The sequence below is a fragment of the Ixodes scapularis genome, unplaced genomic scaffold (genome assembly GCF_016920785.2).
Source record: "Ixodes scapularis isolate PalLabHiFi unplaced genomic scaffold, ASM1692078v2 PGA_scaffold6__148_contigs__length_123643588, whole genome shotgun sequence".
Classification (NCBI taxonomy): Eukaryota; Metazoa; Arthropoda; class Arachnida; order Ixodida; family Ixodidae; genus Ixodes; species Ixodes scapularis.
Window position 1 is genome coordinate 107419494 of NW_024609881.1, and position 21690 is coordinate 107441183.

The following is a 21690-nucleotide window of genomic DNA, read 5'->3' on the forward strand; positions in this document are numbered from 1 at the left end:
ATGCTGGTGGTTGACTCGACGGCTCTTCGCAGCGAGAGCAATGGTAAACTGCGCCGCGCTCGGCTGTAGTAATTAGTACATATACCGACGATCGTCCGACTATTTCGTAAACATGCCACGCGAGACAGAGTATCCGTTAAGTTAGAGAAAGTACGAGCGGCAGGAAAGGGATGCGGCCGCGGATTACCGAGTTTGCGGCACGGATTTCATAGCGGCGAGCCAAGGCACTTTTTTACCGTTGTTAACGAATTCACGCACGCCTTCACATCGGCTTTTGCCCATTCGTGGTGTAGATGGCCTCCACCTTTCGTTACATTAGGCCGTTCCCACGCTTCGGGCGTACCTTCGGGGCTCCCGATTGAGTACGGGCGATTGTCGCGCCGCGAGCCCGGCCAGACGGCGATCGGTCGGCGGCGGCCGCCGTGTCCTAGTTCGCCGAGACGCCGCCGCGGGAACATCCCGGTTTGTGCCTTCCACGAGAGGGTAACCTTCGCAAGGAGCGAAAGTATGTGGGTGAGCCGGTTAGGAAAAGACAGTGGGAGTTGGCTTGTCCGTTATTTGACGTATCCTTGTCTCAGGGTTTAGATGACGGTAACCTTGTTTTGTTCATCAGTGTTTCGCAAAATCGTAACAATTTCTCTACAAACGACTCCTAGAGCCGCTCGTCAAATTTGGGGCGTGCAATCAAGCTTCTTTTTATTCTTTTTGTGACATGACAGCTTTTTTCGTCAAAACTTCGTCGGCGGCATATCGAAACTTTCTGCTCGCAATCGCACCAATGCCTAAAAATTCTGCTTGTACTGGCTAAACGTCGTAATCGTAAGCTCGGTCCGCTTCTCCAAGTTCCCGTGTAGCACAACCAGGTACCCCGTCCTTCCCTAGAGTGACGTCACTTGCCAGGCATGTAGAAGTGATCAGAACAAATGATGTCGCAATTAACTACTTTAATGAAGCCATTCCGAAGTTTTTACTTATCACAATATTGTTTTCACGTCTGACAAAGACGGTCAAGTCCCATGGTCTTCAAAATTTAAACAAAAAGAATCACGAAACTCAAATTCTGACTGCTGCTCCCAGTTGGAGCTGCAGTCAGAACTTGTGGTGGTAAATATGAAACACCGCTGTCAACAGGGCTGTAATGTACCTAGTGAGCCTCAATGAAAGCGCCACGTTGAAATGTGGTGGCAGCTTCGATCTGCGCCGGGACACCACCCTTGAATCTCTGTACAGAGGTGTACTCTGAGCACCACTGCACTCCTAATGCATGCCATCCATCGAACGCTCCATACAGATTTGTCCATCTGCATGCGAACGATGTATTTCCAAAGCTATCATCATTTTGCGGTTAGTATGGTATACTAACATTTATTGCTACACCAGTTAATCGTGATATTAGAGAAATCCCATTTTTAAATTTGCGGGAATATGCAGATAAGCTGATGAACTAATTTCATATGAACAACCCGAGACTGGGAACACATACAATGCCGAACAAGCACGCACTTGTTCGTTATTATATTTGTTCCCAGTCTGGGGTTTTCTTATTATGCAATTTCAATTTTTATTGGATTCAAATATAAAATTCCCCAGTTGCCCAATAAAAGAATAAATAAAAGTGCACTCGATTTTCTTAAATGTTTTATTTAAACATTTCGCACTTTCTCGGTCAACTAGAAGACCGTCAAATAACCAGATGAACTTCATAAGGTGGCAGACCTCCTGCTGCAACTTGAACCTGGAACCCCAAGAAGCAGCTCCATAGGGCAGGGGTTCAGCACCTGATACCATGTCAGAAAACATTAAATATGAAGACATGCTTTGGCCCTACTCGTTATTCTATGGTCTATGTCCTTAAATCTTCCAAATGTGGAAACATTACATACTACTGTCATTAGAATGTGATAAGAAAGTCATACGTGGTAGTCCATTCTTGATAAACAGACAGTTCTGCATCGAAAATGGTTTGTTCATAAGTGATGGCGGAATATGTAAGTGTAAACAGGTTTTATGCGAGTTTACAGCTGTAAAGCAGCCGTTAAAGCGCATAATTCTATTAACATCAAACGTAACAGCGTGGCTAACAGGCTAAGGACATTTCATGTGTGAAAATAAAATATTTTATACTTATTCCTGCGCGAAACGTCGCTTTAATATCGACAGCTGCACTCATGCCATGGCGGAAGAGAAAGACAAATCTGCCAAAAACTCAAAAGACATCCAAATAACTAAGAAGTGGAATGATACACCCTGTGCAAGACAATCTATGCAGCGCCAGTGTTAGTAGGAACAGGAAATCTACGTTTTTTACTGGTTTTCGTGTTTCTATAATTAAATATCTCCAATTAAAACTAGCGTAGTAAGAAGACTTCGTGCTTTTCATTGCGTTGTTTGAGTAAAAAAGTAAGAAAAATGTTGATAACAACAGATCCTTTATTATATAAAGATCCCTCGGGAAGATTTTTTTTTTTCGAATATGGAAGCATTGTAATTGAAGAACGTTTTTGTTTCAGGGAATCAGAGGAAAAAGGAGAAAAAGAAGAGAACGAGGAAAATAACCAGGTCAGAGAAGAATTTCGACACACGTGCATAACAAAATAAGAGTAAAATATACAGGGACAAAAATGCACAAAATGTACACACACAGAAAGCAAAAGGAAACAGCCAGCCAGAACGGAAAGGACGAAACATAGAGAGAAACGGAGACATACACACCGCTGACTGTGTGTACACACACACACACGAAAAAAAAAAAAGAAACATGAAACACAGCAATAATTGTTTAAAAAAAGCGTTTTCGACTCATTCCCCATCCTCCCTATAAAATTTATGTAGGTAACGTTCGTGCTCTCCTGTTCCTCATTTCGTCCGTGTCGTACTGTAGCGATATCAACAGGTACGAACTCGCCATGTTATCCATTCTGTTATGTAAAGAATCGTCGATGTCATGTTTGCACTAACTTTGTCGGGTAGTGTACAATCAAAGAGTAGATTTTGTTATCTGGTATAATTGGCTGATTCTTGAACAGTAGTACTTAATTTTATGCTGCGTCAATTTAATTTTGAATGACATGCTCTTAATAAAATCGCTGGAAAACATATTAATGTAAAAATGGGCTTCCAACTGCAGAAACGGTATCGTGGGTTATCGGAGCACTTTGCTCAGAAAACACATAAAGGCCGTAGAATTAAATTCCTGAGAATTTTCTCGCGTTAATTTTTTTGTACAATCAAACACCTCAATGGGCCGTAGACAGAAGGTTTCGTGTTTACTTGTGAAAGACTTTACTATAGGATCCCGAGTAAATAGCTTGTATTTTGTTCTCCAGACTTTTGCCTGAGGGGCGTCATTCCCTTCATATCTTCGCAATGTTAATCTACCTCGTAACCGCACGTTCCTGCGGTTAGGAATTGATAGTATGATAAATGAGGTGCGGTGAACAAACTGTAGAGCTCGTACTTCACAACATGTGTTTCGGGACGATCCTAACTCGGCGATATGATTTTTAAGTTTTACTAAAAACGTTTTAGATTCATTTGGCTCGATCGATATGAAGGTTACGTCAACTCACCCTTGAACTAGCAGCTGAGTCTGATTGGCCAGGCACGTCCATTTGACACAGGGATTTTGCAGAGTTTTTACTTCTCCGTTTCCCATTTTGTAGCCGAGGTATCTGCACTCGTGATCTAGTTGTGAAACGATCGAGTTATTAAGAAAAGGATATCTCACTATGAACAGAAGTAACTGCAATTTACGATAATCGTACAGATACGGGATCAGTGTAAATATCTGATCATCGCATTATTTTTAATATTGTAAGGATGCACCAATATTTACACAATTACAGCTTTTCAAGATAGGCAAACCCTACGACAGGAAACGTACTTCTGAGGCAGCTGAATATTACATTGCCGTAAAGCCTGTGAGATAGACTTGACCATTACATATGAGTAACGTTTCCAATGAGGTCGGTCATATATATTCGATTGATCACTAAATTGAGTTTCTCCATGGAAGGCACTCGCTGGTATGTGAAACTTTTGGAATGGTCGATTAAGTTCACGTTTATCTAAATTAAAGAAGACAATTAGGATGCCTCCTGATTTCAATATTGCAACGAGGGCGTCCAGGCTCGGTGTAGAAAAGTCTATTACATTGCGCAATTGTGTATATTTCCAAAAAAAAATAAAACTTACGGTCAAATATGAGAAGTGATCGTTCTTGAATTTGAAAATTGTTTCTTCCCTCTTCCTCCACATTACCTTGGGATATTACTACGTTGGCTATCACAATGCAAACAATCAGAATATTCATTGTAGCCACTTGATAATCTGTAAATGAATTGATACTGGATATCAGGAAGTGTATTTCTACGCTAATATTATGTTTCAGATCACTTAGCACATTTATTTTTACCATGATGTGCCCAGCAATATGATGTGTCATTTTTATATAAGAATATTAGGCGCCTTTTTAAAATTATTTTCAGCGTATAACACAAAAAACAGATTGCATTTATGGTTTCATCAGCTTCCTACATGAAGATTGTAAAACTGACTTCAAGATGTTGACTTTACTGCCATTTGTAGAGTTTACTTTTGGTACAATGCCTTCATTACTCGATAAGCACCATTTCAAACAAAGTAGGCATACTATATATCGTACGATTTATCACATTTATCTGCAATCGTGGCAAATGTAATTCAAAAACCATTGAATGCCTGTGACTGTTATCTTACCTTCAAGGCAAGAAATAAAACTAAATAATATATTCAGGCACTGGTCCACAGGTATTTGTGCATAGTTCGAACGTAATTAACTTTCGGTTGTTATACCCATTAGTAATTATACAGCAAACATTCAAAGTAGGGCGCGGCCATGGGGGGGGGGGGGGGGGGGCTTATGAGGGCCGAGCCCACTTGATATGTAGTTGACTCCTTAAGCATATGTATGCCCTCCCCCATACACACGCGCACACTAAGTCACATTGAAAGTCCCAGCGAACCCCCTCTTTCCCGAAAATATTCCAGGCTTCGCCACTGCAATCAGACTAATATACGTTAGGCTTTTAGTATTACAAACCGCTATAGTAAAATACAGTATAGAACGAACCAATATTAGGCTTGCATAAAAGTAAAAAAAAAAAGTTCGCAAAGGAGGCAGTTAAATAGAATATAATGATATTACCACACGTTGACGATGCGCCGGTCTACGCTTGTGCCTGTCGAGAACAAACTAAAGCAGGGCATTTATATCTTAGTTGTTGGTTGTACGTGGGAAGAGGTTTCTGAATTTCGACCTTTCACAAGATTTTGAAACAAAGATGTTTTTAAACATCTAGCCTGACGTTTGACTTTATCTGTTTTCTGCCATGCGTGAGCAACATATAAGGCTAACCGGATATGTTTTTCATCGTGACATTTTATTTTGAGTTCTTCTAAAAGTATTCACCCGGACGTACACGCATTACAAAAAATTAGTCACATTTATTTTCGCTTTTTTTAATATTATGCTTTCCTTGTGTCGAGAGTCAAACATAGGCTCACATTTGCGTCATCGCGAAGTACTAACTGCATGTGTTTATTTAAAAAAATATTTTTTTTTATATTGCCGTTTTTGTTGGTTTATTCCAGAAGTGACGAAAGGATCGTGCAAAACATTAAACAAAATGAAACAATATACAAGTAATAAATAGAAAACATCCGCAATAGTCAACTATGGTGGACAACAATCCACGCAATGGTAATAAACGAACATCACCGGGCAACTACTTCCAAATTTAATGGCATAAGGAAAAATCATTTTAAACACACTGGCACGTGGATGAAGATGTGAAATATTTAGTTCGCGGCATCTTCTGCTAGGAAGTGCTTTTGCAAAATTTAGATGCATTTTTAATGACGCAAAATGTAGTTAGTTAATTCAACTGTGTAGGGTTTTCAAGCATCCGGTTTACTACGCCCGTGAAACTTTTCGCAAGGGAGATAAACCTCAGGTCAGGCAACACCACCGGTTTACTGTGCGTGGAAAGGGGGCGAAAGTGTTAATAAAAAAAATTAGAGGGGGAAATATCTGGCATACCGGTGAAACATAAAACGTACTGCTTTCTTCTGATTAGCTTCAAGCTTGTTGATATCAACCAACCACGTGGAGCATAGCCTAATAGATAATCAAAGTGTATCTGGTGAAGCACTTGCCGAAAAAATAAATCAGCACTTTGTTGATATCGGCAAGTACGCTGAACAACACGACTACATAGCTGAATACACAACGACCGCTAATCCGTCTGGGTCTATAATGCTAGCTCCGACAACGCCAAGGGAAGTTAATAAAATAATTGACAGCTTAAAAAATAATGTTGCCGCCGGTGATGACGAAATAAAGGCACTGCCGATTAAATATAAAGCAGCTCTGCTGAGTTCATTACTATCCGACGTTATAAACAAGATGCTTGTGAGTGGTGACTTTCCTGACGAACTAAAATTAGCAAAAGTTATTCCTGTATACAAGGGAGGTAGAGCAACAGATATTCATAATTACATACCAATTTCTCTTCTGCCAATATTCTCAAAAATTTATGAACGCGTTATCAATGATAGATTAACTAGCTTTTTACTGAAGTATGACATAATAACGAAAGAGCAATATGGCTTTCAGAAACATAAATCAACCGAGCAAGCACTCCTAGACATTAAGGACAAAATTGTAGAAAACATTGAAAACAAACAGCTCACGCTTGGTTTGTTTTTAGATTTTAAAAAAGCATTCGATACTGTTCAACATGATATCCTGCTAAAAAAACTTGAGAGATACGGTATAAGAGGAATAGCGCTAAAACTAATAGAATCGTATCTACAAAATCGTCAGCGGTACGTCTCTATTAACAACATAGCATCTAGTAAATTGAGAATACAGCACGGCGTTCCTCAAGGTTCCATTCTCGGTCCTTTATTATTTCTAGCTTACGTGAATGACATAACGATAATACCAGGCTCCCCTGAGTTAGTAATGTATGCTGATGACACAAATGTCTTTTTTACTGGTGTGACTAAAGAATACCTAGAAAATGCTTGCAATGCTTACCTCATTAATTTATCGAATTCGTTACGAGTAAATAGATTGAAGCTAAACGCAAGTAAGACAAAATACATAATCTTCAAACCTGTTAGTAAGCGAGACAACAGCTCTATTAACATTATATTTGAAAACACCGTTATAGAACAAGTTGCAGAGCAAAAGTTCTTGGGGGTCTGGTTTAGCGAAGAGCTCACGTGGTCCACCCATGTAAATAGAATGAAGGCAGAGCTGTCTCGAGTTGTTGGTATTATATATAAAATGCAAAATTTGATACCCACTTGGCTTAAAATGACGTTGTATTATTCTCTCTTTTATTCTAAGATCAGTTATGGTTTGTTGGTTTGGGGTACAACCACTGCATCTAACTACAACAAACTAATCATCCTTCAGAAAAAAATTCTTCGTATTTGCGAAAATTACAGAGGTAATGTCAGAAATTTGAGCACTCCACCACTTTTTGTTAAATATAATATATTGAAGGCAGACCAGATATATCACTTCAAATTATTTCAATGGATCTACAAAAACAACCTCTATTTGACACAGACACCTCCTTCTAGTGCCTACACATTACGAGACCCGAAACGTAGAATCCCAAGCATACGAACAAATTATGGCAGGCAAAGTTTATCGTACATGAGTACTAAATTATTAAATTCCCCTGGCATTGATGTTAATTTCACTTCCCCTTTTCCAAAGTTCAAAAGAGACTGCAGACGAGCTCTGGTTTGCAGTGATATCGCATTTTCATCTATTTAAGGCATGCATATCTATTTATATTTATTTTCAATAAAACGTAACGTACTACGAAACTTCGGAATACTCAATTTTGGCTCTGTAGCCTGATTTTTGGTTTTGATTTAGCTTGTTTTTGCTTTCTCTTATAAGTCCTTGTTTCTAAATGTTTAGTGGATATGTAAAAAAAACGGTGTCTATTTTTGTCTTTATCTTTATTTTTATTTTGTTTGACTTCTGGGTTATGATAAGCATATCGCCCCGCATTATTCAAGCAGTGCCGCTTGTGTAGTTGTTTGAGCTGAGTCATTGTATTTCATGTGCTTTCAGATATTTCTATAATAATTGTTTCGATTTGTTTTTATGACGATGGCTGTCTTGTTATTTATTATCACTATGACTTCTTTGAAATGCAATTTCCGCTGTATGAACTGCAGGGGGCAGAGGCGCTGTCAGGCATCATGCCTTTATCTCTGCCCCCTCTGCGGATTGAAATCCGCAAAACCAATAAAGAAAAAAAAAAGTTTTTTAAGGGTTCCAACGACAGAGCAATATTCAAGGGTTGGTCGTTTTAAAGTTTGTAATATCAGAAGCTTTGTATGTTGCATGACTTAACGTAAAGTACGCAGCCGGTATCCGAGTTTGATAATTGTTTAATGTGAAGTCAAAATGATCTATCAGGTCACATCAGGCGTAAAAAGAAAAGACAAAAGGTACATCTAAATTCCCTTTAAAAGAAACAAAAATGGGTGACTAGAGAGATACGGATGTGAATGAGCGCTTGGAAACTGATTTAAAAGCGGATTTTGCGAAAAGTTATTGACATTTGCCAGGTGTTGCACCACTCACAGAAGCTGGCAAGGGGATTGTTAAGAAAACAGAACCCCGAGATGACTTGTGATATAATACACGATCGCCTATTTATAGACTATTTTAGTGATATTGTTACGTGGAAAATCATCGATGTAAATAAAAAAAGGCAGAGCTCCAAGCAGTTTGCGAACCACCCGATGACACATTTGCCTCCGAAGGATTGAATAAATTAAAAGTTGCACACTCTGAACGAACGGAAAAAAACTATGCACCCAGTCAGTCAGGGATTATTCTTTAGTATAATGTTAAGCTTATGTGTGAGTATAGTTGTCTTATTGGTAGGATGATATCATTATCAAGGTGTTCTACAAGAGGCTATTGGAAGCTTTATTTTTGAATGATTTGATTATGACACCACAGCCGTTTTACGAGAACCTCAGACAAAGTAATTAACTATCCTCATCGTGTGAACCCAGAGCTATGAACAAAAATGAACATCTTTGGAGGTTTGATGCTATTACGACCGACTTCGCGTGTCCGAGCTCGGTTGCGGGTCTTTCTTATATCGGTCATTCAATACTCGCCTTCTGCGCACTGCCGTCTTTGTTTACGAGACTGTGGAACGCGTTCTGAGCATGCGCAATAGCTCACCTCTTCCAAGTAGCAGGGGAAGCGCATGGCTCAACAGCGCAGTAATTCGGCATTTTTCACTTGGGCATTAAGCTTTGGTATAATGTGTAAACCAGAAAGGGAAAATAGGAGTCATAGTTGAGCTTTGTACATTTGTGTGCTTCGTTCCTATTTTTGTTCAGCGTTGGCTTTCCAGAAGGCCGAAAGTTCACCAGTAAGACTCTATATTTTCTTCTGTTTCAAAACTTACACATGGGTTTCGTTCTTTCCCACATTTGGACTTATTCACTCGAAGGGTTTTCTTTCGTGTTGGTGTTATGACCAAAGAAAAATAAAATCTAATAATTATCGTTAAAATTGTGACACTGAGCGCAGTAACGAATGCAGCTTTTTTTTTTTTTTTGACAGAATAATACGCTTTGAATTCACTGAAACGGAACTCCAACTTACCGAAAATTTAGGTTTTTCTTAGAAAATTTATAATATTTTTTAGAAGAGAGCCTGACATTATCGCATTTACTGTGTTGTTTTTAATAATAGTTGTTTGAAATGAGTCTTGATTTGGTTAGGTATACTTCTCACCTGTGTAACAGCTTCAAAGGTGCAAGCAGCATGAATAAAATGTATTATTTGCTGTCCCCAAAGGGCTCTCAAAAATGAAAAAGTCAAAATCAATTATATAGGCGTCTAGACAGCTAGAGGCTAGCTCTGTCAAAAAAGCGTACCACATGTTTGCCCTAAAAGTCCAATTTTCGCGGTTCAGCACGACAGTACTGGCAATGTTGAAATGGAATATGGGATGTATAAATACCTATGCATTATAGCATATATCGAATGTCTGATATGCCTCTAACTCGGAGAAAGCATTACTGTCTTTTTGTGTCTAGTTCGGAAAAAAAATTAAAATGAAAATTCGCGTTTAGATGTTTCGATTATAGATCTACCATCTAAACACGAAGATTTCTAACGATTTCGTGTACTGAATGTTTACCTATAAAAATTTAGTTCATAAAATCAATGTAAACATACCATGAAATAAAAATAGAAATGCCATGTATATCTGGAAGTACAATAAAAAACATAGACTGGGTAGTTTGAGTATGGTGTTTTTATAAATTCGCTTTAAAATAGTATGAGCTGGCCAGGTATTTAAGATGAATAATAGCCTTTCAGAGTAGGAATATATAAGGTGCCACAAGGTGGAATGTTTCAAAATGTCAATTCTACTTTCTCTTTTTAAAACAAGTTAAAACTTCGGTAATAATGCTTATGTTTATTTATGTGTCCGGAAATATTACGAACAATTTCTAAACAAAAACATTTCAATTCAATGTTCAGTTTTGTTTTACAAAATCACAAACTTGCAACTTACAGCAAGTTTGCCTCGAATTCACATTGCGATAGCTACATAAGGAATTAGCATAATGTCCTCAAACAACTATCACTTCATAGCTACAGATGGAAGGTTTCTATGGGGGTGTACTTTTATGTTAGTAATGCATTTAGCAATCATATTATGCACCACATGTTTATGCAAGTTGAAATTACATATGTAAGAACTTATTTTAAAAAAGAGTGGTGTTCTTTGTTTGTTTTTTAAGCTGTTCTATGGCTGTTGTTATGGTCGAAAAAAACACAATAAATGTATATTAACATTTTCGGTTTATTCTTCAGACAATTAAATTCTCTAAGCCTCTGGCTGAAGATTGTGCTTACGGCGTCACAACGTTACTAGCAGAATGACCATTAATGCATGTCAGAAAAAGCTTCCACTACCCTGCTCTATCCTTCTCAGAATAAGAAGTATATTCCAAAATATGATCGAAGGCAAAAGAATAAATATGTAAGATTTCATATGTTCGAACGTTGTCCACAAAATTGCCGAAATAAAGTTTGTACCCGTAATACTTTCAGCAAAATATGGCTCAATAATAATCTGATAATTAACACGCTAATTGCCTTCCGCTAAAGATCTCAAAAGAGGGAAGATATCGCCATTTAATTTCATAGAGCTAGCCACAGATTACTATAGCACTCCTAATTCGAGGCAGGCTGTGATTTGTAAGCCTGCGATTATGTAAAAATAAAATTCAGACTAATCGGAAACCTTTCCTTGATACCTAAATAAGAATTTACAGTGCATTGTAAAGGACAACGAAAGCAAGAACAAAATTTAATGGAGAATTGAAAAATACTACCGCATAGCAATTTATTTTCGCCCTCCCAAATTGCACTTACTTCAAGTTATTTTCTAGTTGAGATTCCGTTCCGCTAATGCCCAAGGACCGCACAATCACACGCTTTTTCTTTCAAGCGAGCTTAAAAATCCAACTCGAACATGGTAGATTTCAAATAAAGTGCCACACAATCCGGGTCTTGAGTGCGTGTTACGTTAAAAAAGAATGTGAACCAAAGTATTGACCTACTAAATTCTTTGTTGGATTGCCTCCTATTCTTGGATATATATATATATATATATATATATATATATATATATATATATATATGTGAACGCGGTTTGCTACCTACAAAAGAAAAAAAAACGGCTTTAATCTGCTGCTTATGTATTTTAACCTGTATTTTTCTTTTCGGCTGCATAACTGCCCGTGGATCTCATTTTGAAGCAAGTTACCATTATTTATTATATTGTGTACAGTTTCTTCACTTGAGAAATGCCTTTCATTAAGAGTGTTCGTTAGGGCTCTTAACATTTATTCAACATTTCGTCTAGAAAATTATATTATGCTATATATTCTTGCACTACCCTGCAAGCTGATTTCGGTAGTAATTTGCTAGAAGTAATGAATTAGTTGTAATAATTCACTATTTCAAGTAATTCTATTGGGAGTACAATTTACAATTTTCATTTGTGTTGTGGCGTGGAAAGTCTCAAGCATCTCATTATGTCTCGGCAGCCAATGAAATGTCGGCATTAGCCGATAACACAGCCGCATGACGAATCAGGTAGCGAACATATGCACGTGCAGAGGCAAAACCAAAACAAACATGGCCGCACTTCCGAGGTGAGTATGCTGCTTCCGGTTGGGCCTTTTTTTGCTGTTTTTGAGGACTCGCAGTGATAGATTACTTTAAAATATACAGTGCGATAACTGACTGCGGTGCCACCTAGAATTTACTTATACTGAACCGACATGCCTTCTAGATCCATTGGGTGAAAAGAAAGAGCAGTTGCTTCACAAGTCCATTGAAGCTCTGATGGGCTCATCGTCACGACTACCTATTCGAGCCACCATGTCCATATACCCGAGTGTCAACTACTTCGTGAACGGCAAGGCATCGGCAAGGGTCCCTACCTGCCCCAGGTGCCGAAGTTACGTGCCGACCCGCGCAAAATTGTAATAATTATATAATTCCGCGAGCCATCCATAACCCACTCTTAGTTTTCTGATAATTCATAGGCTCGCACCTCTCCCTGCCTCGGCAAGTGTGTAGGACTTGACTGGAGTATGAAGAACTAAGCTTGCACAATGGCTGATGATAGGCTCTACTTCTATATCCGTTGCTCGGAAGCTTAAGATATTGCGTTGTCACGGGGGTCGCAAGTTTAATGAGTTACCCTTTCGTTTCGTTTTACTTTGTCGCGTTTTTGACATGTTTGTGAAACCTTTGCGTTCAATTTCTGGATCTATCATTTGTAAATACTGAGTGTGAGAATTGACTAAAATTCAGAGAGCGGCATAAACATAAGTGTATGCATTCTAAAAAAAAGAAAAGCTTTGACGCGCAGTTGTTCTAACAATATGCCCAGATAATCGCCCAATTTGGCCCAAGTTGGCCATTTGTTGGGGAGTAATATGATTTTGCCCCAAGGCGTTAGTTCTAAAATTTTGTTCTTTTACTTTTTAATGGCTTTCCTTTGGCCTGTCATATAATTGCCAAAGTGCCGAATTTCAGGTAAAGATTCCACGCATCAACCGAGCAACCAGCTGTGCAGCCTAATTCGAGCGCTTTTCTAACTATCTTCTACCAAAGTTGCCATATAAAAAATAAACGGCTAGTACTGAAGCCTAGCCTTGGCACTTGTTTGTCCATTAGGCACAAGGGTGCCGGGAACTACCAGGCAGTGAAGATTAACCTTGATATTTGTTTGACAATTTAGAGTCAAGATACCCAGACTCGGGCCAAAAATGGTCAAGTTTGGTTCTAACTGGACTATTTCGGGCCTATTAAGACCCTAAATTCCCAAACCAATACATATTTCGGAATAGGGAATTCAGCTACCCGGACTGCTGTCGAATCTCTGCAAACTTCTGCCCGCTGGTGTCGGTTTTTCCTAACAATAAAAACACTGAACACAACTCATAAGAAGCATAGCACGTTGTTTTTATTCGTGTATACAAATTTGTTATACAGATACCACAAGAAACGTAATGATGGGATATCGCAAATACGATTGGCATATTTTCAATTTAATTATTAAAAATAGCACCTTAAATTTGTGTTGAGAATTATTCGGGCAAAGGAATGGGCAAGCAATTTCTACAGTACCAAGTAAAGCAATACATTATTTTAGACGTAATTGGTAACGGTAATTTGTTCATCTAGTAATTGAAATCGATAATTCTTTTTAACGAGCGCAGGACCGCAGGCTGCAAACCCTTGACTGCAGAGAAGCGCCGAAGGACAGGGACAAAGAGAAGGATGTAACGCCCACACGGACTTGTGAAAAAAACAAGATGGGAAAGTTCAAAGCGTTTCATCGACTCAAAGAATAACGATTTCGAAAGGTCATGCAATAAACGCACTGCAAAGGTGACCACAATTGACGAGGACTGAAGTTTGCACAAGTCGCGAAATTAAGTGTATGGAGGAATATTTGAAGTTCACGCACAGCTGAGTCAAAGAAACAGCTGCCTCTTTCGACTCAAAAACAAGTATGATTTCTCTTTAGATTTTGTTGACTAATTAAAGGTCATTTGCTTTCGCGCGAAATCTTTTTTTTTTATAACTGTTGTTTGTTCTTCCTGTTTCACGAATATTTTAAGCTCACACAACTCTCCTACATAAATAGTCGTATCGTTCCACGGCGTTCGCACAACACAACCCTGTTGGTTCAAGGAAACATCTAATTCGGTAAGAGTTTCTTTTTTTACCTAAAAGTTACAGAAATATCTTTACCTCTAAATTTTTCGGACCGCGAGAGTCTCAAGTTCTCTTCTGGTTAAAATCAATCGAGCAGAGCAGATAAGAATGTTAGATCGCCACCTGTCAGCTGCTCTGTGGCTCCGCATGCATGAACGTTTCTTTATGTTAGTGTACCTTGTTTTACATCAAGCCGTAGTGATAAAAGTGCATCGTTACGAACCTTGTTGTCTTGATGCGCTTGAAAATTAGAGAATACAACTACTTAATTTTAAGGTTTTTTCTATGGGTTCTTATATGACATTTTATTATATGGGCTCTATGGATGCTTGTGTTTTTTCCATTAGGGCATATTTTTATACGCAAATGCTTCAATCATAATAAAATCAACGTTTACTGCGCGTGTAGATGTATCAAGTTTTTGACGGCTGGCACAATTAATATATTTCTTTGTTATTTAGCTAAAAACTTCTATTATTCCTTACAATGAATATAATAGAACTGGCATACAAAAGCATTTCAACAAGAGTGTGGTCACACTTCGCCAGGGTCTTGAACACAAATGCTAAACAACCACATCTGTCAATAGCACGTTGGGAGTATTGCATTTTAAAAGATTGCTGTGTGTACAAAATGGAATTAGAAACCTAATTACCAGCAAAGCAGCAACAGTGTTACACCCCGAACATATAGCAAGTTACACAAACGATGAGAGCTGGTCTAGGAAGAAACATTATTGCAATCAACTATGTGGCTTGGTAGTGTATTCCAATCGGATGCTGCTTGAGAAAAGAAAGAACATTTGTATATGTCGACTGGGTTGTGGAGTTTTAGGATTGTTTTTGTGTGTGTAAAAATTTGGTACGTTTTGGCTGAAATCCAAAAAAAAAGAACTTCATGGTCAAAACCCAGAATTAACGAACTAAAATCATATACAACACTGACTTTCAGTGATATACATTACTAACTGCGATAACTTGCAGAGTCATTTTTGCAGCAAGAATGAGGACAATTGTTCTATTGGCCGTGGTCGCATTGGGAGGTGTGTCAGTAATCATGGGAGACACTAATCACCGCCACCATTACGGAGTTTCATTTGAAGACGGTAGTACACGATTTTCATTATCTTCAAAATGTTCTTCGGGCGATTTAATGTGTGGCATTGTTAGTTATTCAAATCATATTGAAATTGTTAAAGTTCCTTATTTAATTAATTTTTCATATATCATTTAATTTAATTATTTATTACAGTACCTTTAGGACCCAAATGCATTTTTTTTTGTAAAAGATGGAAGGAAAATCTGTAGTTGGAATACGAAAAATATCAGCCACATCTATAAACCAAATAAGAAAAATTAAAACAACAAATAAAAATCGCTCGTAAGGTTTAAAAAGTGATAGACTTTTGTGATGGGTATCAATCACTATATTATTCGGTGCTTAGAACACTGGTGGTACAATCATGTAAAAACCGACACGTCCTCTGTACTTAGCCAATTTTATTGGAACATTTTAAATTGTTTGATTTGAATATTGTAAGAAATATTTAGGATTGTTTAAATATGATTGTGTTCCCTGTACATGCAAGGGCACCGGACCCAGTCAAGCTAGCTTCTGTTAGCTTTTTGTCCGGTGTCCTCGGCATAATGTTGCTGAAATAAAGTTCAAAGTTCAAAGTTCAAAGTTCAAAATTCAAAGTTCAAAGCCTACTCGTCCTTTTTTTTCCTTTTATAAATTCACTCCCTAACTTAAACCAAAACAAAAATAAAAATAAAACAAAACTTTTATACTTCTACTCTAACGTTTCCCTCCTTCCTGTAAATAGAACTCGCCCAAGTCACATTCTTTCTTTCTTGATTTATTTTGCTCTTATTTCCCACGATATGTTATGCGTTGAAAAATATTGTTTTTGTTGGTGTTAGCCTTAAACCACTTGTAATTGGGAAAGGAAACCGATGCCTATTGCGAACAATGCGAAATATTTGTTTCTCTATTCAGTGATGTGTTAAATCAATGTGAGTGAGGACGGGAAGTGAAATGTAAAGTTACGAACTCCGGGTGTTTCATGAGTGCGCTTGTCACTTCCCCAGGAGCCGATTTTAATGCATGACCACATATCGAGTCAAAAAATCAATTAGGCCGGAGGTAAAAACAACACCGAAAATAAAAAGACTTACCTAAAATATACAGAAATTATAAAACCACGTTATTAAATCACGGCTGATCAATTCTAACAGCATAGGTTGAGAGCTTAATGCTATTTTTGCCATATTTTGTTTCTTTCATCTGAAAATAGTAGCAGGTAATTTAACTATACATAGTGCAGATAATTATTCACAGTTCACCTCTTTACTTCCTATTTCCAAAGCTAAGCCGTACCAAAAATTGATTTGCTTTGCCATTGATACTTGCCTTGAGACAGATACGGGCACTCTGCATGGGAGCAACCCATAGTATAAAAACATGATTTTCCTCCCAATACCATACTGCGAGTTGAAGAGCGTCATACGACTTCTTGCGACGACACGGAGCTTTTTCAGAATCGAAGAGGCTACCGCTAGAGTCACTGAAAGGTTATTATCTTCACAGTTTTGTGAGTGTGATTCCTTTATCGCAATCCTTATGAGCTCAACACACGATCTCATTGGCTGAGGAACGATAATCATAGACTGCAGACGCACCACGCACGAAGCTTAAGCTAAGAGCCACGAGGGTCAACAAGGAGGTGGTTTCAAAACAACTTTCAAAGGAGGCTCAAGAGTTAGAATAGATCAACAAACCTTTTCCACGTGTTACAGTATTGTGCTTTGCACCCTGTTTTCTACTTCCTTGGTTCGCCCCCACGCCCATCAAACTGGCGGGGCGGTCCATCCGTAAATGCTGGATGGATGGATGGGTGGATGGATGGATGAATCCGGCTGAAACCTTTGGATCGGGTGGTAACTTACGCCACCTAGCCATTTCGTGCTATGCTATGAGACGGATACAGCGCTACCTACACACACTAGAATGCTAATACGAGTTTCTAGGGGCATCTAATAGAACGACTATGCCAGAGCAAGTCAGCTTTAGAAAGCGCGACCAGTTGTTTGGAGAGACATCTGATATATAATATTCCAATTTGCTTTACTGCAACATTACCTCACTGGGTTGACTATTATGGAGACGCCAACATTTTCTCCGGTACAAAGGGTATCTTTTTTACGTTTTTCTAAAACCTTCGAAGCCATGTCGTCAAAGCATTCCCGGCATTGTATTGGTGTTTCTTGGCACCGTCGTCTTTTTAATGAGCCAATGGGGATTTTACACCTTCCGTGCCGCTATAAGGGTGCTTCTCATAAATTCGCAGAACGCGAGAACGTTCCCACTAGAACATTCAAGACGCAGCACCACAGAAGGTTGTCCCTTTCGCTTCTCTGCTCGCAACGAGGCTCATCCCACGGGATCTTTTCTGCACCACTCACTTCCGAGGGATGCGACAACATAGTGTTTCCGCCATGGAAGTTTTTTTTTTTTTTGTTGAGGATATTTAGACTAAATTTGTGATTGTCCGAGATTGTTTAGCTTGTATTGAACTAGTTAAATTTACATATGTGACGAAACTTTGAGGTATATGAATAGTGATAATGTGAACATTGATGTATATTAACGTTTTAACGCATTCTTTTACCGTTCATTCTGCAGGTACATGCAAGTACCGCAATAAAACACTTAAAGATGGAGGCTCTGAAAGATTTAAGTACCCTTGTGAACACTGGCGTTGCGACGTAAAGGCAAAAACACTTACAGTTCAAGGGTTTGTAATTTATATTCTCAGTGTTTGCAGGAAGCCATCGGGCGAAACCGTAGCTGTTAATTTATTATAATGCGTGTGCATGTCTAATTTTTATGTCTTGATTAAATTGACGGCTGGTGTTGTAATACGTTAATCGTTACGAAAATATAAACATCAATAAAGATGTGACAATGGCTAGAAAAAAATAACCTTTTTTTCCCCCGAATTTCGTTGCATCAGCAAGACTTCTATATAATCACGTTCAGGTTACCAAGAAAAATCGTTGATTTGCTGGTGCCAGCACTAGCAAATACGTTTTTGTTGCAAAAAATATAAACAATTTACTTAAATTTATCTCTCATACCGGATATAGATGTTTACACATTGTTTACCTTTAATGCGAATGCATTACCTGCCCCATGGAACACAGCCGACGTTGGCTGTTACCGCAAAAACGGGCATCTAAGTAAACGGAAAGTTAAAATGGCTGCGGCGCGTTCCATTGGCTGTGACGCGTCATATCAAATGCTTCGTCCCGGAAGTCAGCGGGGCACGCAAGGTCAAAGCGGACGCGCCTAAAAAAGAAAACACAAAGAAAAGCACAGCAACACGGATGCACCGTCACGGAAGGCGTGGAGCCGGCGGATTTCACCGCACATGCGCAGTGGGGGAGTGTGATGTCACCGCCGGAGCGCCATGTCCGATAGGAAGACGCGGCGCTGTGTTTGTAGGAATCCACTGCGTGTATGAATGCTTTCGCATTCCTTCACGTAAGCAGTGTTAAGTGTTATTCCTTCAAGAAATAAACATTTCCTGTTCTACGGGAATTTATTAGTTATATAAAAGACCTTAACGAGTGCATTACATGCCTAATCAGTTCACATCTCATAAGCTCTCTTTCGCTGGATATCTGAGCTGTGATACGCAGGTGGTAGTTAAAGATGATGGAGAAATAAGTTCAATAATTTGCCATTTGAAAGACATATTTTATAATCAACTGCGTGGCAGAAAACAAATGTTGCAGTCGGTCTTGGAATTAGCCACAATATTTCGGCGAACCCAAGAAGTTTAATAAAATTTCTATATAAAAGCCTAAACATAAGCACAATTAACTAATGTATGGTTGGAATTGTACATGTGCACACAGGGTATCTATGAAAAAAACATTAACTTTTGTCAAGTGTCTTATGTTTGGTGCAGAGCCACACCGTACACTCATATTTGTATAAGTATATTATACAGTAAATTCAAAATTGACATTAATAAATAATAAGGATGTTTATGCATTATTAACAGGAACGCTTAATTCGTAGGAGTGTTTATTATCACTCATCTTTACAATACGTTATTTTATCCATGCCCGTATCTAAATACAATGGGGTATAGAAGATGTTAATTTGCGCCAGTTTGTTCAATATCGAGGAGAGGCGCCAAAAAAACACGAGGACGAGAAGAGACGTCAACACTGGCGCCAGCGTTTACGTCTTTTCTTTTTCTTGTGATTTTTTCGGCGCCTGTCCTATATCGGGGTTATAGAAGCCCAACATTTAAATACCAAAAGGCGCACTTCACTTTTTCTTGGCGTAGGCAGACTAATCGTTTAGAATTTTAGACATCGTGATAAATTCCGGGAAATCATTGCACTCGTTGCACACGTTATAGAACTTTAGAAAGTGGGCGAACTTAAAATATATACTAAAAACCCTCAAGCACTGCGAAAGAGAAAGAACAGGCAAACACAGAGGCCACTGTGTTTGTGTGTGCTTTATTTTTCGCAGTCTCGGTTTATTTTTACACTGTTCAACTACCACCAGCTTGTTTGCAGCCTAACCTTATATTCATTAAAATATAAATTCGGGTTCGGGATTTAAAAAAAAAAAATATTTCATTTTATTCCTTTAGGTGCAGTGTCAACACACCCGATGGAAGTTGCGTCCACGTGCACAACCCCCGTTTCATCTGGCCACATTGCTGTCCAAGGAATCCCATCTGCTAACGTAATTTCGAAGTTAATCGAAGTTACCACTTTTGCGAATAAAATTGTTTTCCTACAATTTTTACAAAAAACTCGCTGCGCTTTCTTATAGGGACACTGACACTCTCCAGATTTGTTTTGCGATTTCCTGTAAGGCAATTTATTTCAGTGTCAAAAGATTACGCAATCAATATCTTGTTACAGTGTCCCGTATATTTTTAATAAAGTCATAAAATGCAACTCCTGGATACCGAAACCGAACCTGGATAGGGATGAAGAAAAAATATAGATGAGTATGATACCGGAAATCATGCAACTGCACAACTTTTTTTTTAATCAACGTATTTGCAATTTTTTGTGGCTTTTAGAAGCCACAAAAATGGAAATGACATTTTTTATTCGTTTCTAGTATTCACTGTGTATCTTCGATGACCCACGACTTTGATTATCTTTGGTGGTTGTGTTTAAATCACACAAAACGGTACCTGGCCAATGAGAAGAAAATGAGCGCGGCTCGAACCGGCCAGTTCTCGATTGCTGTTTTCGAGTGGAAAGAAAACGAATTTCAAGTCTCAAATTGTGTTCTGGGTGGTTGGGCTCTCATATGTCATGTACCTATAGAAACCTTGAAAGCATAAATGCTCCCGTCCGTGTTCTTTAAGTTCCAACTTCACGACAATAATGAAGAATAAAAAAGGGTAATCCGGTAACCCCTTCACTGCTCCTATAATTTTTTTTTCATCTCTACACCCCTCACTCAAATAAATCAGATGTGGAACCAGACACATAGCCAGGGGGGGTGCATGATTGCCCGGGCTCCCCCCCCCCCCCACGATATCGTCCATTGTGCTGGGGCCTCCTCTCCCCCCTGCACCCCATACATCATTTTGTCATAGGTGGGCCCCCTTCGCCCCCCCCCCCCCCCCCCCCGGAAAAAAATCCTGGCTACGTGCCTGTGTGGAACTAGTGCCTAACACCCACAAGCTTCTCCAAGTTGCACATGCTCAGAACCAGACCTAGAGAAGCCATCGGTCTGCTGAGGACTTGGCAACTGATAACAATGTATCCCCGAGTACTTATAAACATTTTTCGCGTTATCCATGGGCGTTTTTTTTTTTTCTCAATTTGTTGAAAAGTGTGAATAATGGAGCTTAAATTTTGCGTTTCATCTCTTGTTTGGACGAAAGCTCTTGCAGAGGTCAACAGATAAATCACAAAGGCACTAATGGCTCTCATATCGTCCGCGATAGTTAATCTAACACGGCTCTAGGGCTTTTATCGTGATCAACAATTTCGCATAAAAAAAGCCCAGGCTAATTGATTTCTTCGGGTGCCCAACGGACTGTATCAGGTGCTCCGCTTAAATACATACTTTCCCTCTGAGCAAACCTACCCTCGAACAATGATGATGATCCGGTTGGTCATTAACGGCGCTGTGTTGGCTGTGACGAGCGAGACAACAGAGGATGGCAGTGCTCCGTTCTAGTGCAAACACCACGGTTGAACCCACGTCCCTTCTTTAGTGAAGGGCAGCAATGAAGCTTTTCCACGGCCTGACTTCCGCCAGCGTCATGGTAGCCGTAT

At 39.0% G+C, this 21690-nt stretch overlaps 1 protein-coding gene and 2 pseudogenes across 1 annotated transcript; 1 reads left to right on the top strand and 2 right to left on the bottom strand.

Moving 5' to 3' along the window:
* Positions 1–1681: 1681 nt before the first annotated feature.
* Positions 1682–21547, bottom strand: LOC120848824 (annotated as a pseudogene).
* Positions 9815–21690, bottom strand: part of LOC115326465 — a 46040-nt pseudogene continuing 34164 nt past the window's right edge.
* On the top strand, positions 15359–20127 carry LOC115326444. Its single transcript, XM_029987322.2, has 3 exons — positions 15359–15461; positions 18041–18152; positions 20034–20127. Exons 1-3 carry the CDS (start codon positions 15359–15361, stop codon positions 20125–20127), a joined length of 309 nt encoding a protein of 102 aa, XP_029843182.2.

What these genes read in the sequence shown, in the direction of transcription:
- LOC115326444 (XM_029987322.2), top strand. Translation starts at nt 15,359, where the DNA reads ATGAGGACAATTGTTCTATTGGCCGTGGTCGCATTGGGAGGTGTGTCA. An exon ending in CGGAGTTTCATTTGAAGACG is followed by an intron (nt 15,462 to 18,040) that starts GTAGTACACGAT and finishes TTCATTCTGCAG; the next exon opens with GTACATGCAAGTACCGCAAT. An exon ending in AAAACACTTACAGTTCAAGG is followed by an intron (nt 18,153 to 20,033) that starts GTTTGTAATTTA and finishes TTATTCCTTTAG; the next exon opens with GTGCAGTGTCAACACACCCG.